This window comes from Falco punctatus, assembly GCF_963210335.1.
Source record: "Falco punctatus genome assembly, chromosome: 8".
NCBI classification, from domain to species: domain Eukaryota; kingdom Metazoa; phylum Chordata; class Aves; order Falconiformes; family Falconidae; genus Falco; species Falco punctatus.
Window position 1 is genome coordinate 41,490,374 of NC_137588.1, and position 15,589 is coordinate 41,505,962.

At 39.7% G+C, this 15,589-nt stretch overlaps 1 protein-coding gene across 1 annotated transcript in view; it reads left to right on the forward strand.

Moving 5' to 3' along the window:
• RIF1 (replication timing regulatory factor 1) overlaps positions 1 to 15,589 on the forward strand; it is a 39,468-nt gene that overhangs the window by 19,737 nt on the left and 4,142 nt on the right. Inside the window, exons 16-29 of the mRNA XM_080400050.1 lie at positions 504 to 577; positions 686 to 866; positions 2,454 to 2,561; positions 2,801 to 2,950; positions 4,385 to 4,484; positions 5,625 to 5,889; positions 7,650 to 7,692; positions 8,029 to 8,231; positions 8,416 to 8,515; positions 8,892 to 9,029; positions 9,776 to 9,918; positions 10,911 to 11,000; positions 11,090 to 11,144; positions 12,380 to 15,121. Of these exons, the coding sequence (XP_080256176.1) occupies positions 504 to 577; positions 686 to 866; positions 2,454 to 2,561; positions 2,801 to 2,950; positions 4,385 to 4,484; positions 5,625 to 5,889; positions 7,650 to 7,692; positions 8,029 to 8,231; positions 8,416 to 8,515; positions 8,892 to 9,029; positions 9,776 to 9,918; positions 10,911 to 11,000; positions 11,090 to 11,144; positions 12,380 to 15,121 (4,392 nt within the window). The remainder of the gene's footprint in view (positions 1 to 503; positions 578 to 685; positions 867 to 2,453; positions 2,562 to 2,800; positions 2,951 to 4,384; positions 4,485 to 5,624; positions 5,890 to 7,649; positions 7,693 to 8,028; positions 8,232 to 8,415; positions 8,516 to 8,891; positions 9,030 to 9,775; positions 9,919 to 10,910; positions 11,001 to 11,089; positions 11,145 to 12,379; positions 15,122 to 15,589) is intronic.

Below are 15,589 nucleotides of genomic sequence, written 5' to 3' on the forward strand. Positions count from 1 at the left end.
ATTAGGATGGTTGAAGTTTGTAATTGGCAGGTATTATATGTATTTTGTTAAATCCTTCAGAGTTAGCAAACCTGAAATACTTGTGGTAGATTTTAACAGAGGTCATCCAAAAGATGTCGTGCTGAAACCCTGAAATAAGCAAATCTCGGGTTGCTCCATCTTTTTCCAGTGGCATTATGTACACCTGCCTGCTTGCATTGCGTGTAATTTCAAGTCAGCAATGACCAAGTGCTATGAAATTTGTAACCTTTTAAACAGAAAAGTTTTTACTTCAGCTATAGTATAATTTGTGTTGTGCTGAAGCATCGGGATCTAGCCGAAGCTTAGATTTTCAGTTTTCTGTCATTTTTATTTCAAAGTGATAGAATTGAAACATTTTGACAACTTTTCATAATTGCAGGTTTCTGGCTTAAGTGTAGTATATAAATACGCATGTCAGTGAGGCAGCCATTTCATTTGATCGATGTATACGTTGTTTTGACCTCTTAAATTTCTCTTACAAGGGAACACCAGCACTGTTCTTAATTCAGCTGCCTTTCCATAATAACCTCTTGGAATGCGGTGTAGCAGATGAGAGGTATGTGGTGGCGCTTGTTTATAACGAATTTCCCATTGAAGACTTCATAGAAGATTTTTTCTAACTTAGCTGAAAAAGGTATCTTACCTGTTTAACTTCTTTCCCTAGATTCTTTGTAATTCTAGAAATGCTTGTGGGCTGTGTTTTGTCTGGACCTACATCTCCGCTGGCTTTCAGTGAATCTGTGATCTGCATTATTAATCAGAGTGCAAAGGAAGTGGAAAATAAGGAGCATCTTTGGCGAATGTGGAGTATTGTTGTTAATCCGCTAACCGAATGGATTAATCAGGTATAGTGGTTTTTTGTGCTCTTCCCCATCCCCTGCCACCCCCCCCACCCCCCGCAAAAAAACCCATAGGAAAACTTAGCGCCGATCTTTTATCTCAATATATTTTTATGAATTGTGTCCTGAAGTGATAGTAAAATTGAATAAGCCTTGGTAGTATGAGTGAAGCTGGAATGTGTGCAGCATTTTTTAAACAAATCCCTAACTGGAGTATGAACATGTGCAGTGAGGTAGGATGAAGGGCAGTAGTGGAGCAGCGATCCGGAGTGTTGTTTGAAGTGATAGCAGACAGTAAGAATGATCACTCTGAAGTACCAGTGTCCCATACAGTGTTGGGAATGTTCTTATCTCCTTTTTAAAAATGATAAATATGTTTATAGACGTGCTTCAAGCCTTCACTCCTTGACATAGTCTTGCTGCTACAAAGGATGGAAGCCTGCCCTCGAGGACCTGTTAATTTTAAATTCAAAGAGGCTTGTTTATGTGAAAATGTAATAAATATCAAGTTGTGACATTTAGGATGTAGGTAGAACAGTGTTTCTTACTAATGTTAGAGTTCTTGCTTGGAAGTGCTAATGAAAGCCTGGGAACTAATATTCAACAGGTTCTGCAGGTTACTTACTAGAAGGGCATTGACTGTAACGTAGGAGTTGTTGGACCTCGTGTAGTCCTTGGACCTTAGACTTTATGAAGTCTTAGATTAATCTTTAAATCATTACATCTCAGAATTTATGAAGAAAGTTTTAGGCGGTTGTCCTGGTTTCAGCTGGGATAGAGTTAATTTTCTTCTTGGGAGCTAGTGCAGTGCTGTGGTTGGATTTGGTGTGGGAACAGTGTGGTCGGGGACATCTTGGCTTCTCAGGCCTTGCAGGTTGGAGGGGCAAGGGAAACTGGGAGGGGATGCAGCCAGGACAGCTGCTCTGATCTAGCCAGAGGTGTTCCGTACCGCGGGCCATCGAGCTTGGTATACAGACCGAGGGGGCTTCCCAGGCTTGGGGATGGTTGCTCAGGGACTGGCTGGGCAGCCATCATCGGGTGGCGAGCAGTTGTATTGTGCGTCGCTGGTTTTCTTTTCTCCCTTCCCTTTGGGGATTTCATTCCTCTCTCCTCCCTCCTTTACACTGTAACTTATTGTTGTTGTTATGTTTCTATTTTATCTCAGTTGTTGAACTCAAACCTTGAGTTTCACATTCCTTTCTGATTCTCCTCTCCACTCCCTTGGGTGAGCGGGGAGTAAGCAAGTGGCTGCGTGGCACTTCATTGCTGGCTGGGGTTAAACCATGGCAGTGCTTTTAGTAGGTTGCTGTCATCACTTACTGCAACTGAAATAACTAAAAAGTACGTAAGACGTTTTGTACCTGACTGTTTTTATTCTTGGATTTAAATTATTTTGGAAACAGTGCTTTTTATCTTTTTAAGTAGTAGGATCAGCTTGAACTCTTGAAAGAACTGAGAATAGCTAATTTAAAAAGGCCACTGGCAGTTTAGCTTGCATGGATCTTTTGTATAAAGTAAGTGTATTTAGAATAGCTTTGTTTGTCATCTGAATCTTGCAGCTTCGTTAATTAGAAAATTGTTTTCTCATTGCAGACTAATGAAGTAAATCAGGGTGATGCACTGGAACACAACTTCAATGCTGTTTATAGTGCATTGTTGCTACCAGTATTGCACATCTTTCCCGTTCAGGAATTCCCACAGGTAACAGTGAATGTGTAATGTTGATTAGAAACAATGTGGGTTTTATAAAAACTGTGAAGTACTACCAGATAGTCTCAGAGCAGAGTTTGTTGCCAGTACGTATGTACGTTGGACCACTGCTCCAGGGTTGGATTTCTTGAGTTACATAGATTTTTGACAGAAGAAGAAAATTTAAAGCAAGTTTTTCTCTCCATGCACAGACATTGGTATTTATAAACTTTTTCTTTCTGTTGTTAAAGCCAACTATGAAATCCTTGTTGCGCACTTGGTCAGACCTGTATAGAGCATTTGCTCGCTGTGCTGCTCTAGTTGCAACAGCAGAAGAAAACCTATGCTGTGAAGAACTTTGTGCCAAAATAATATCTGGGCTAGAAGGTGAAACTCCAGTAGTGAGTATAAACCAGTGATATTGAACTGTATTAATACTTTAGTGGATATAGTTTAAATTAGATATAAGAACCTCTTGTAAATTCTAATGTAGTACTTTCTATAACTTAGAGACTTTGATAAGCCGTAAAAAAGTTCTTATTTACTAACAGGAGGTGGAGTTGATGTAGAAATGGATTGGAAGAAGAGAGTGAAAATAATTGCAAACCTAAATAGTAAAATAGCATTTAAGCATTCTTTGCACTTCTCTTGCAAGTAATAATGGCTTAGTTAATATCACATCATGGTAAATATGATGTGTCTAGTTGAAATGTGTGTGTGTATATGTAGTAAACTTCAGGATGAATCGACAAATACCACAGAAATGGGCATTTTGATTAGGAAGGAGGGTAGAGTAGCACTGTGGCATTCAGAGGGCATAACTTGCTGCGTTTCTGACACTGTCAACCTTGTACACTAAAATGTGAATACTAATAAAGTTTTATAAAAGACAAAGCTTTTGAAAGAGGCTGTCTTTACATTATCTGTCTTGCCTGTTTGCAAGCTACATCGTATGGGGAGATAGAGTGTCTGTAGGTGTCAGAGAACAGTAGCTTTGGAACATAAAATCCTTTGTGCTTCAAAGTTGACTGTCTTGAAAAAAATACTGAGAAAGGAACAAATAAGATGAGAAAGAAACAGGGCATTTGGAACTTTGGAGGATTTGGATTTGAAGAGTTTGGAGGATTACATCATTATAACTTACTTTGGATGCTGCTGTGTCCTGATGATAAACTTCAATTTTCAAAAATTAGTAATTATTAAGCAAGCCAAACTTAAACAATTTATAGCTTTGGTATGTAAGTTGTATAGAAATTAAACTTTTTTTGGCTTACCCTATCAATGTTCCTTTTAAAAGCAAGTTTTGTTTATTTAGGAGATATTGTGATGAACTGGGGGGAAAAAACCCACAACCTTGACCCATCTTTTTGTATGTACTAGAAACTGATGATGCTTCCTGAATGTTAATGACAACCTTACTGTTACGCCTACAGTGACTTTTCTGAAAATCAGGCTTTGTACAATAACTGAACTTAACACTGAGATCTGGTAATATGTTTCGCGAGACAGCTAGTACCTTGAACCTTAATACTTTTGATGCATTTTCTTAAACCTAACACCTTCTTACACCTACCTGTTACTGTTTTGCTTTTTTAAATAGTATATATGCTTATGTCTTATTTGTACAGGATGGGAAGACTCAGTCTTTGGCTTGTGTAAATGTGTGTATTTTAAAATATAATCTTATCTGAGTCTTTCCTGCTAATGCAGACAAATGTCATCCGCTTTTAAATTGAAAAAAATGTTTGTGTCGTTGTCCTGAATGGCCAACATGTTTCTCTTTCTGTCACTGTTGCTCTTTTGAGTGTTGCTGATGACTTTTGTTTACTCCTCAGATGTTGTCAATGATGGATGGTCTCACGCATATTGTATCAGTCATGGTTGACTGCATCAACTTTGCACCATATGGTACTAAATACCAGCCAAAAAACAGATGTAAGAAAGTACTTGAATATTGGGGTTTTCTGTGTGTGTCTTCCGGAGTTGAAAATTAGAGTTGCAGATGCAGAAATGATGACTGTAGGATAGTAATGGTCTATAACATACTATTTAAGAACTGAAGGGATTGACAAAAAAAAAAATCATTAAAAGGCACTAAAAATACCATCCAGTATGAATATTTGACTGTTGGATCTTTTCTGTTTGTTGAGCAGTTACTGCATAGCCTGACGAAATAGATCTGAAATTGATGTAACTCTTGAGGCCACTTGACTTTCAGCTTGACTGCTGGTTTTTGAACTTGTATTTGATGTTTTGGCTATGTTTTCATTTTTGCTTGTGAAATCTGCTACTTTTGCTTTGTTCAGATGTAATCTAAAGCAGTAATGCCTGATTGTAATCCACAATCTAATTATATAATACATGCCTAAAACTGAGGATAAACTGTTAACATTTGCAAGGCTACTGCTCCTGAAGCTGCTTTGCACAAAGTGGCTGAGAATAGATTTAACAGAAATTGAAAGGTTATTGTATGTAAAAAGTTCTTTGTTTTGTTTCCTACTGCCATTTACAACTACTAAAGCTGAAGAAATAATTTAAGAGTAACGTAGTTCAGTGTAATACTCAAAGTATTTATAATTTCTCTGCCCCATATGAATTTTTTATAGTAGTAAGACATTGTGTTGGACTGCTGAAAGAAGGAAATGCTTTAATTGGAAATGTTGATGAGGAAAAACGGGATGGAAATTTTGCTTACAAATAAACTAATAAAACATACTCCCCCTTCCCCCCTCCTCAGCTGTTCCAGAATCGATGCATATCAGCTAGTCTTTGTAGAGTGGTTGCTGCCTCTCTGCAAGTAGGCATTAAAGATATTTAAAAGCATAATAATTTGTGTGACCAACCATAAATTTAAGTAAGAGGAATAGGAATCATCTGCAGCGATATGATAATATTATGCATTAACAACTGTATGTCTTTTAGTAGGTCTGGTTTTAAACTGTTTGTATGTAGGTATAGTTTGGGAATCAAAGTTCTGTTTGTCATGTAGAGAAAAAGTTGAAATGTGTTTTGTTGTAATGCATGTTGGTTAGATAGGAAAAAAGCTAATACTTTTTTTTTTTTTTTTAACATTAGCTCCACAGACGCCTACAGATTGGTCTAAGAAGAAAAAGGAACCCCTTGGAAAGCTTGCTTCTCTATTTAAACTCCTGGTGATGTTACTAAACTCTTTCCATGTGTTCAGTTCCAAAGAAATCTGTTCAGAAACATTGGTCTCTGTTGGTCCTTCAATTATTACTATTCTTCACAACATCATCAGCCACGTTTCATTGCCTTCAGTGATTGGGACTATGTTTGCAATTTTTTCAAAACCCCTGGCAGTGTTTTATGAAAAAACAAAGTGAGTATTTTAAGAATGGTTGGAAAAACTGGATTCATTGTATTGCTGCATATTGGTGAAATTTTGTGTGGTCTGTAGCAAGCAGCGTATCTGAATATAGCTTGGGAGTTTTCAAAGCTTTGGCACTGATATGCTAAGAACTTTAAGCTTCTGCCAAGTCTCTTGCCTTTGAGAGCACCGTGTATTTTACTAGTTTCAGCCTAGCTAGTAGCTGCTGTGTTTGTAGTGCACCCAAACATCACAGAAAGAATGTAGAGGTCTGTGAGGCAGTCGCTGAGGACTCGCTGTTAACTACAATTGCTGCATAAAAACTGAGGGGCTGGGACTGTTCTAAGGAATGGCCTGAGTGGTGCTTCACAGGCGTGTCACCTTAGAGCCCTGCCCTCCAGTGAGCTTCAGCACAGTTCAGAAAAAAACACACGTGAGCAGCAGTCTCCACTGTAATGCTTTTCTTTAGAAATAAAACTAAACCTACCTAGTCATACGCAAAAGGAAGCCTACAGGACTTCTGAAAGCTTGGTATTTTAAATTGGTGTCTCTTTAGAGTGACTGTATTGTCATCTCTGTAAGGCTAAAGTGTTTGGTTTCTACTTGCTGTTTATTTTCACTGCAGTGAGGAAATCTATTAACTGTAATTTGCTTTCTAGTGGGTAGGAACTGTGTAACGTTTTGTAGGAAATAAATCATAATTGCTTGGCATGCACTAAAGTTCTGGAAGTTTTTGAGCAGAAGGAAGCACTGAGAAATACTTGTTTGTTGCTCTGGACTTTCTGTTTTTTCATATGGCTTTGCTTTTTTATTTTTTAATTGTTGTAAGCTTCCCAGGACATAATGGAATTGGGAGGGCCTTGGTGGGAGGGGGCTGGCAGAGGTTTGTCTCTGATGTGTTGATGCAAGAGATGTATGCTTTGCTGAGGGTGAGGAGAAGAATTGAGTACAGCTCTGAGTGTTTGGCAGGAGGGGGGTAGGACAGGATGCTGCCAGTCAGCCTGTAGGTGTCTTCTTGAAGCTTTTACTGAAAGTTGAAGCAGGACTGTTACCACTAAACTAAAATTCATCAGGAGTCCCTGTCTCGGAGGCAAGAATCCACTTGTTCCTGTGTAAGATTGAGTTGAATGCCACCTCTCTCCATCTCCCATCTCATCTGCCTTTGTTTTGAGCATTGTCTTTCTTAGAAGAACTCGTTAAAAGGGAGAAGTGACTGTTTGGATATCTAGTTTTGGAGGAAGGCATGTGCAGGCGAGTGTAAGTTTGGGAACCTATTCTGGTTGGAGGTCACAGTCTTATAAAATGAATTACTAAATGCAGTTTTCTTGCATTTTTCAGGATGGTGAACCTAGGGATTCGTTTCCATGAAATTACTCAATTTAGGTGGTACTTTGGCTTTTTAATGCAGATATTTATGGGGCCTGGGAAGTGTGTTTGAGGAGAGGGTTAAGAGCAACACAAAGAAGGCAGTTAGAAGTTACTTCATAAGAAAACCTTTAATTTTTAAGTTTGTACTAATTACTACCGATCTTTCCTTTAGTTTCTCTTAAAGTTAGTGTATAAGTATCAGTGGGTTAAAGGATAAGCTTGCTTGAAAGTATTTACATCAGGAAATCTTTCAATCACCCGGCAGGAGGCTAGTTTCACAACATTATTTCATCAAGTTGTATGCTAAAACCTAGTGTGCAGGGCTGGGGTGCATTATGTGTTTAATTCTTACGCTTGGGATAAGTGAGGCAGCAAAATATAACTTTTTTTGTTTGTTTTGGCAGGCTTGCTGATGTATCTAAAGTATACAGTAATCTTAACAACAAGGTAAATTTGCTAGAGAAATAGCTGGGGTTTGGGAAAACGTGCGACACTGGAGTTTTGCCATTCGTCCTATATTCTAAAAAGAAAAATAATAAAAAATGTAATGAAGGTAGAGGTTTAATTTTCAAATGATTTATTTTTTTACTAAAAATGCAGCTGTGAGGGGAGGACCACTAAGTTTAGCCATTAGACTTTTTGTGTGGTGTGGCGTGGCGTTTAAACTTGTTTATTCACGCCATACTATTCTATGGGATAATAATGTTTTAAATGATTTAAACTTTTAAGTATGAGCAATATTTGAATTAAGCAAAGAAACCTATTGTTTCTTCTCTCCCTCAGCTTGAAAAACTGCTGGCCAAGATAATCCTGTGTTTAGAGTCTCACTGCACGGGCTCTTACGACAGTGAACTGCTAGAGCAGCTTTCTCCGTTGCTTTGTGTAATATTTCAGCATAAGAGCAAACAGATCCGCAACCAGTGCGCCCAGTTCTGGAACGCGACATTTGCTAAGACAACGTCATTAACATATCCTGAAGAGTTAAAGTAAGATACATGGGGGTTTTGTGTTGATATATTTTTAAAGGAAGAGATCTCGGGTTAGGTACAAGTGATTGGCATTGTTCTGATTGCCATTTATATTCTGCTTTTTGTGCAAGCTGGGTTATCTGCTGGTCTTGTTGTGTACCATCCCCACCCCGTAAGATTAAACTTCTTTTTTGTTGAGCAGATCTGTGTTGAGGCAGGCCAAAAAGAAAATTCCACTCCTGCTGCCTGGTTTTGAAAGCCTTGAGATAGGTGAAGAATACAGTGGCCCATTCTCCGATACGGTAAATACTTTGTTGCCCCCGGCGGGTGCTCCATTGTGTGTAACTTCATGGGAATTGTTCAGAAGGTAGTAGCAGGGTCAGGTCTGGTTGTTGCTCTGACTGGCCTGCACTTGCTTCATGTTTGGAATGATAAACTGTGCCGGGTGGGTAACCACTGTTAAAAGGCTGAGCTGGTTCTTAACAGTTTATGCATTTTAAATTGTGGGTTCTACTAGGTTGTTTGAAACGTGGGGGTTTTTTAAGTTGTCCTCTGTGTAATTCAGAGGAAAGTGGGAGTGTGGAACAATGTAGTTATAAAAATTAATGCACCTCAGGATGGGTTTGTGAGCTTGGAGCTTCTTCATACACTGCATTCAGTGTATTTTTATTTGAATAGGTGGAAAACTCACAGCTGGATGCGAAGATAAGTGGAATGGAAGTTAAGTTGAGTCAAAAACGAGACTCTATATTGGCACAGACAAGTGAACTGAAAAATGAAGACAAGTCCAGTGATACGCAAGTGACACCTGCAAAGGTAAGGTGTTTACAGAGAGCTGTGATAGAATCGGATCCATTACATTCTGCAGCAGGACACCTAGTATGCGGCTGTAAATTCTCAGCAAAGATCAGTCACTTTTGCGATGCTGAAATACTTTTCTTTCAGACTTACATGGTATAGCACACTTAATTCATTTTTCCTGTTTAAATTCTCTGTGAAGTTTATGGATTGCTGAATTTTAAGGAGGGATTATGGAGGGCTACTTGATGGATGGGGAGGAGTGGCAACCAGGTACAGAATTGTCACCTCAGTCTGGTTGCAGGTTGTGACAGATTCAGGTTTTGAGGTGGATCTTGGTTTTGGTAGCCCTGTGCTGCGTGCTGCAGCTCTGTCACCTGCACTAGGGAGAGAAGGGTGTGGTGTTCTTAAGGAATCACTGATTTAGTAAACAGCAGTAAATAATAACCCTCACATATATTTAGGCTCCTTCAGCTGTTACAGGCTTTGAACTTGAAGATGCTAAAGGAAGTGTGGAAGCCTGTGTAAGGGCACAGAGGAGGCGTTCCAGAACCTCCTAGGTGGTAGTGTTGGAGGGGGGAACCACTCATGAAGAAAATCAGCACCTACTGAGGGATTTGTGGCAATTAATACACTGGAAAAGCTGCAGTTATTTGAGAACTGTTCCATTTAGGGTGACTGCATCAGAAATACGAAAAACACTTTCAGTTCTTTTGTTTTGTTTCTTACACAGTTTTTCTTTTTTTTTTTTTTCTTTTCTGTAGTTGAAACGAGAACGTTCATCTTCGAAGACTAAAACTGAGATACCTTTGGAAGAGGAGAAATCTGTTGATTTTGTGTTTATTCCTCCAGAAACAAAAGCAAGAATATTGACGGAACATCAAAAAGAAGTGCTTAGGTCAAAGAGGTCTGTAACTTAGCGCGATTTGAATCTAGATGTGAAATGTCATTACACTAAGTCTGTCAAATTGACAGAACTTCAATTCCTGTATCTTGGACTACTATAAGTAATGAAGTCTTACTCTACCATGCAAGTTATAAAGTTTAAAGCTAACAAAGTTCCTTTCTTTACTGTTTTAAAGCAACCAACTTACTCTCTGACCTGCATTCTGTTTTGATTAAATATACTCCCTGTTACCTGTTTGGAGTTTGGTAATTTGGAGTTCGCGTTTTTGCTTCATGACTCTCACTTGCAATGTGATATGGAATATGTCATTTTTCTGAAATCATTGCAATGAAAGGGGGTTTTGTTTCACCTCATCTGAAGGGGGAAGGCTTCTAAATTTGAAAAGAAGCCTTATGTCAGCACCATATTAGAAGTTAGGATATGCCCAAGGCTTGTTTTAATTGCAAGGTCAGGTGGCAAAAACAGGGTAAGCAAAATTTTTGTATGAGGGCAGTTGACAGGAACTCCATTGGATTATATAGTTAGCATCTGTCAGTGAATTCTTTGCAGAGTGGGATCCCAATCACATCTATCTTTCTCCCCATCCCCCCCCAAGCATGTTTGAAGTGAAAAAAAGTTTAATGCAACTGAAAATAGTGGTCTTGAAATAAGGAGATAAATCATGATCTGCCTCCGCTTTGCTGTGCCACATGGAATCTGAGGTTGTTGCAGCCAGTTGAAATACTTGTCTTTTCTGCCCAGAACGGGGAGCGGAGTGTGTGGTCACACAGGCCCCTGGTACTTCGTAAGCACTGCCCTGCTTCTTGTGTGGCAGTGCCTACTTGGGCACGTGTTGTGGTTTGAGTAGTCTTGAGAGTCTGGAAGTTCAGTCTGCTTCAAAGAACCATCCACTCTGTTGTGATTAATGCATTGCACCACCCCACCACCCTATCCTTTTTTTTTTTTTTTTTTTTTTTAAAAAGTCTGACTTACCATTTCTGGTTTTGTTTCAGAGTTGATATTCCTGCTATGTACAACAATTTGGATGCATCACAAGATAGTACCTCATTTTCTCAGTATACCCAAAGCCAGGAAGATTCTTTGTAAGTAAAGGCGGCCAGTATATCAGTGCATACGTTAAAGGTGTCCCCCTTTTCTGTAACACTTATAATTTAACTGATTTCTGTTCCAGGGAAAAAGAACCTTCAATAGAAAATGCAAAAGAAGATGTTAAAAACAAGCCTCAGGTAATTTCTCATTGTCTAGTAGTAATCAAGATACCAGAATTATAACCATACTGGTGATGTCAGCTTCACGTTAGTGGCTCTGGTAATTAACGGCAAAACCCTTTGATTACTGGCTACGATATTGATTAGGAAACTCTTCAAGAAAAAAAACAACAAACGCAAATGTGTTGGCTCACAGGAATAATTTCCTTTCCCTGTATTGATTAACCTGGAAGACTCTTGAGAATATCTTTTTCCTGGGCTTCCTCTATTTTTTCCACATCTGAATAATACTGACAGAGGCTCCATGACTATGGAATACACTGATGGCTTTTGTGGTTTGCATTTCATTCTCATCACCAGATATGAATTTATTAGCGCTGTAGTGTTCTTTGTGCTGTGTTCTTCTTTATATAATTTACACTAGAAAGGGCCCATCATTAAGCATTTTGACCTAATTTTGAAAATGGGAGGATTTATATAATTAATTTTTAGTGTGGATGCATTTAAGTTTTGTTATACAGCTACAGGTATTACGGGGACTTAAGGATCAGGCACATGTATTCACTACCACTGACTAATATTTTACTGGGGTAAAAATACCCTAAAAGTTGTAGCACAGATTTACTGTGACTTGCTATGGTGCTATTCTAAGAATTTTTGAATTGCCTAACTTTATGTTAGGAATTACAACCTTTTCTTGGATTTTTCCCCCTGCTAGCAGATGCATTAGGTATGCATCATGATTTTCTGGAACTTTTTTCACTTTTTTTCAAAAGTCTTAATGTTGATTTCTATATTGCTGTAGTGGACTGTGCTTTTAAACAGTTTGGCTGTGTTTCCACGTTCTGAACTGCTTTTGGATGAAGCTGTAAGGGCTTGAGCTGGATTAAATAGTAGATTTAGGATTTACAATTCTTTTTTTCTTCACAAAATAGAGTTCTGTTCGCTTTTGTAGACAAGTTGGCTGAACAGCTAGCTTGATCAACTGTAGTGCCAAACAGTCAGTAGGTAAAATACAGAAGATTTTCTTTAGATAGTAGTAGGTTTTTTGCAGTTCTTCAGGTTTGGGATTAAATGGCTTTACATTTTTTTTTTATTATTTTATAACTACTGATTGACAGAGTAAAATAATTTGTAGGAAGGGTGGCTTGAAAAACCTTGTGGGATGTGTTTTCTATTCTACCAGAGCTACTCCTTTTATATTCTATTTATAGCAAAACTACAGTATTTTGCTGTTCCTATTTTTGGGACAGGAAGAAGATGGAAAGAGTGAAGGATGGACCGACAAACCAGATCATCCTCTTGACGATGCCACCTGTGTGAAAAAGTCATCTGTTACTCACATAGAGGAGAGCTCAACTTTAAATAGTGAGGGAGAGGCAAAAGAGGATACAGCTAACGTGGTTCCAGAGGAGCCATCGGTTGGAGAGGGATTAGAAAAAAGTACTGTGGAAACAGCATCAAAGGAACCCTTAGTAGTGAACGAAAACACTTCAAACGTCAGCAGCAGTTCAACTTCAAGTGGCATAATTTCTGGAACACCGCCATCTGCAAGCCGACGGCAGTCTTTTATCATTTTGGAGAAATTTGGTAGCTCAGAGAACAGACCCTTTAGCCTTTCAGCATTAAACAGTTTATCAGCAACGCCTGGAAATGCTTCTGTGGTAGCTAAACCAGAAAATACAAATGTATGCAAGACCAGTACTAAACCAGAAAAGTCTGGAGAAGAAAATAAAAAGCCTTCGAAATCAGAGTCTGAACAAATATTTACTGCGATCCGAAGGCTAACTCGCAGGCAGACTAAAATGGAGCACAAAGGCAATATGCAATCCAAGCTTTTAGTTAGGTCAGACCAAGAGAAAAGCGTACAAGAGTCTTCTGCTACCAACAGTATGGAAAATAGTCCTGAACAGTCTCCTACAGTAGAAGACATAGAATACCTTCTCCTTTCTCATTCCCAAACTCTCTATTCCACAGAAGTAGAAATTAAAAAAATTGAAAATGCGGTAGCAGAAATGGAAGCAGAGCAGGCATTAGATACAGATTCTAAAGAAAATACGCCCCCAGAGGGGACTGTGTCATCGGACCAGGTAACAGGCAATGATAGTCAGGTTCCGCCTGTGACTCCTAATCAGAAAATACTAAGACGTTCTTCAAGACGACGGTCAGAAACTGTGGAAGGTATGGGAGGTAGTCAGGATAAGGAGGATGGCCACCAAAAGAAAGACAGGCATAAGGAAGATGAAAAATCTGGGCAAAAGAAGGTGCCGCAGACTAAGGATGATGGATCGCAAAAGCAGAAAGCAGTTTCTGGGAAAACTACAGAAAGTACAAATAAAGAAAGCAGCCCTCTTGAGAGAGCTGCTGCAGAGGACGTAAGCTCAAAGGGGTCTCCTGCTTCAGGGGACTTTGATGAGGAAGCAAACAGAAGTGCTAGGAGATCAGAAGGTAGCTTGAATACTGACACAGAAAGTCAAGACTGTAGCTCAAGTACAGGAGGTCAGAAGAAGATTGAGCGCCCACGATACCACACCAGAAGAGCTTCACAAGGATTGCTTGCCAGCATAGAAAATTCAGAGTGTGATGGCTCCGATGCCAAGGAGGAAAGCACAAGGAAGAAAAGATACGCAAAAGTGAAAAATAGAGTTGAGTCTTCTGAAAGTAAACTGAAAGATACACAGCTAGGAAGCCATAGCCATGAGGCGTCTTCCCAAGGAAACGTAACGAAGGCTCTGTTGGAAACAAGTAAAGTGAGCCAAGAAGTCAGCACAGATGCTGTAGTGACATCTGAAGCCTGTGGCCTGAAAAATGAAGTAATTCCTACAGATGCTAACAAAGCTGTGGGATCTCCCTGCTCACAGGATTCACCTCATGCACAGAATGCAAATGTGGAACAAAACAAAAGCAACACGTCGGTGGAATCATTCACCATTTCGTGTGTATCTGATCAAGATATGAAAGCAGCAGAGGAAGATGTAGATGGTGAGAAGCAAACAAACATAGACTGTTGTCAGGCTGTTGTGTGTGAAGGTGTACCAGGGGCAAATGCTGCAGGGAGTGATCTTCCCCCTCAGCAATTACCCGTGTGTCACCACAAAAAAAACAAAAGACAGAAGAGGTTAAGGAACAACTGTAATCTCTGCTGTAAAAAGCAAAAGCGGCAACTCAGGTCGTTCAGTGAATCAAAGAATCATGAACTGAGTGAGCTCCAAACCACCCCAGCTGAGACGTCTGTAAATACACCAGAGATGGCGGGTAAATCAAATTTGGACGAGAGCTTGTGTATGGTCCCTTGTGCAATGAGCACTCCATTGCATCCTGCTCAGGCACCCAGCACATCGGGTGTGGAAGGAGAGAGAACAACTGAAGATAACCAGCCAGGAAAGAGTGTTGGAGTAGAGGAGAATCTAGAGAATCTAGAGCATATAGCAGGTGAAATAACTGGCTCTGTAGTGGAAGAAGAACCTGCCGTTCAGAATGACCAAACTGAAGAGTGTCCATTGGAGCGTGTTTCGGATGAGCCCAGTGACGGCTGCCTGGCTGCAGGGAATCAGAGCGAAGAACCAGCAGCTACAGAAAAAGAAGAAATAAGTCAGAATGGACAACTGGAAGAGATACCCGAGGCAGTGATTGTCAGCGAACCTGAGCAAGAACAGATGAATGAACTAGAAAGTAATTGGGATGATAAACCAGCAGCTGAGAATACTGTAGGGGAAACTTGCATTAATCAAGTTAAAGAGGTGAAAGAGGAATTAGTAGAAACTGAAATAATGATGCCTGAAAACGTGGCCTTGGACAGAGAAGAGGCAGTAGAAAATCACGGTGTGGATTCACCTCAGAAGCTGGAAGGTGATTCTTTGGTGTTGGTTAATGAAAGCCCTAATGGTACGCAGACACGCTGCATGTGGTCTCCTTCAGCTTCTCCATCCACTAGTATTTTGAAGAGAGGTATAAAAAGAAATCAAGATGATGAATCCCTGTCACCTGTGAATAAGGTACTGCAGTGCGATTCATTATGTGATACGATTAATTTGGTTCGTTACTGGGATATGTAACTGTCTGTAGTGTAATGAGTTCCAAATATGCTGAATTTATTGACTTGTTTTTTTAATTGTAAACAATCCTGCTGAAGGTGAAGACTTAACAGACTTCTTTTGGGGAGGTGCAAGCACTGACAAGGCTTGCGTTATCGGCATGTCATTCGGGTGGGGAGTTTTTATTGAAGTGGAGCGCCAAAGTCTCATCTGCTGCCAGGGCTGCAGCGCAGCAGATGTTGCTGCAAAGCCACCGTATGCAGAGCCAGGGCCTTAGCCCTAGGTTTTGAGCAGCTTTTTACAAAATGTGTTTAAAGTTTCCTTTAGCAGCAAGGAGGCCATGCTTTCTGTCCTTGGGTGAAACGTCTGTGTCATTTGAGGACTGTAATGAATTTATTTCCAACTGAGCTGTTTTGTCTCTTCAGACTT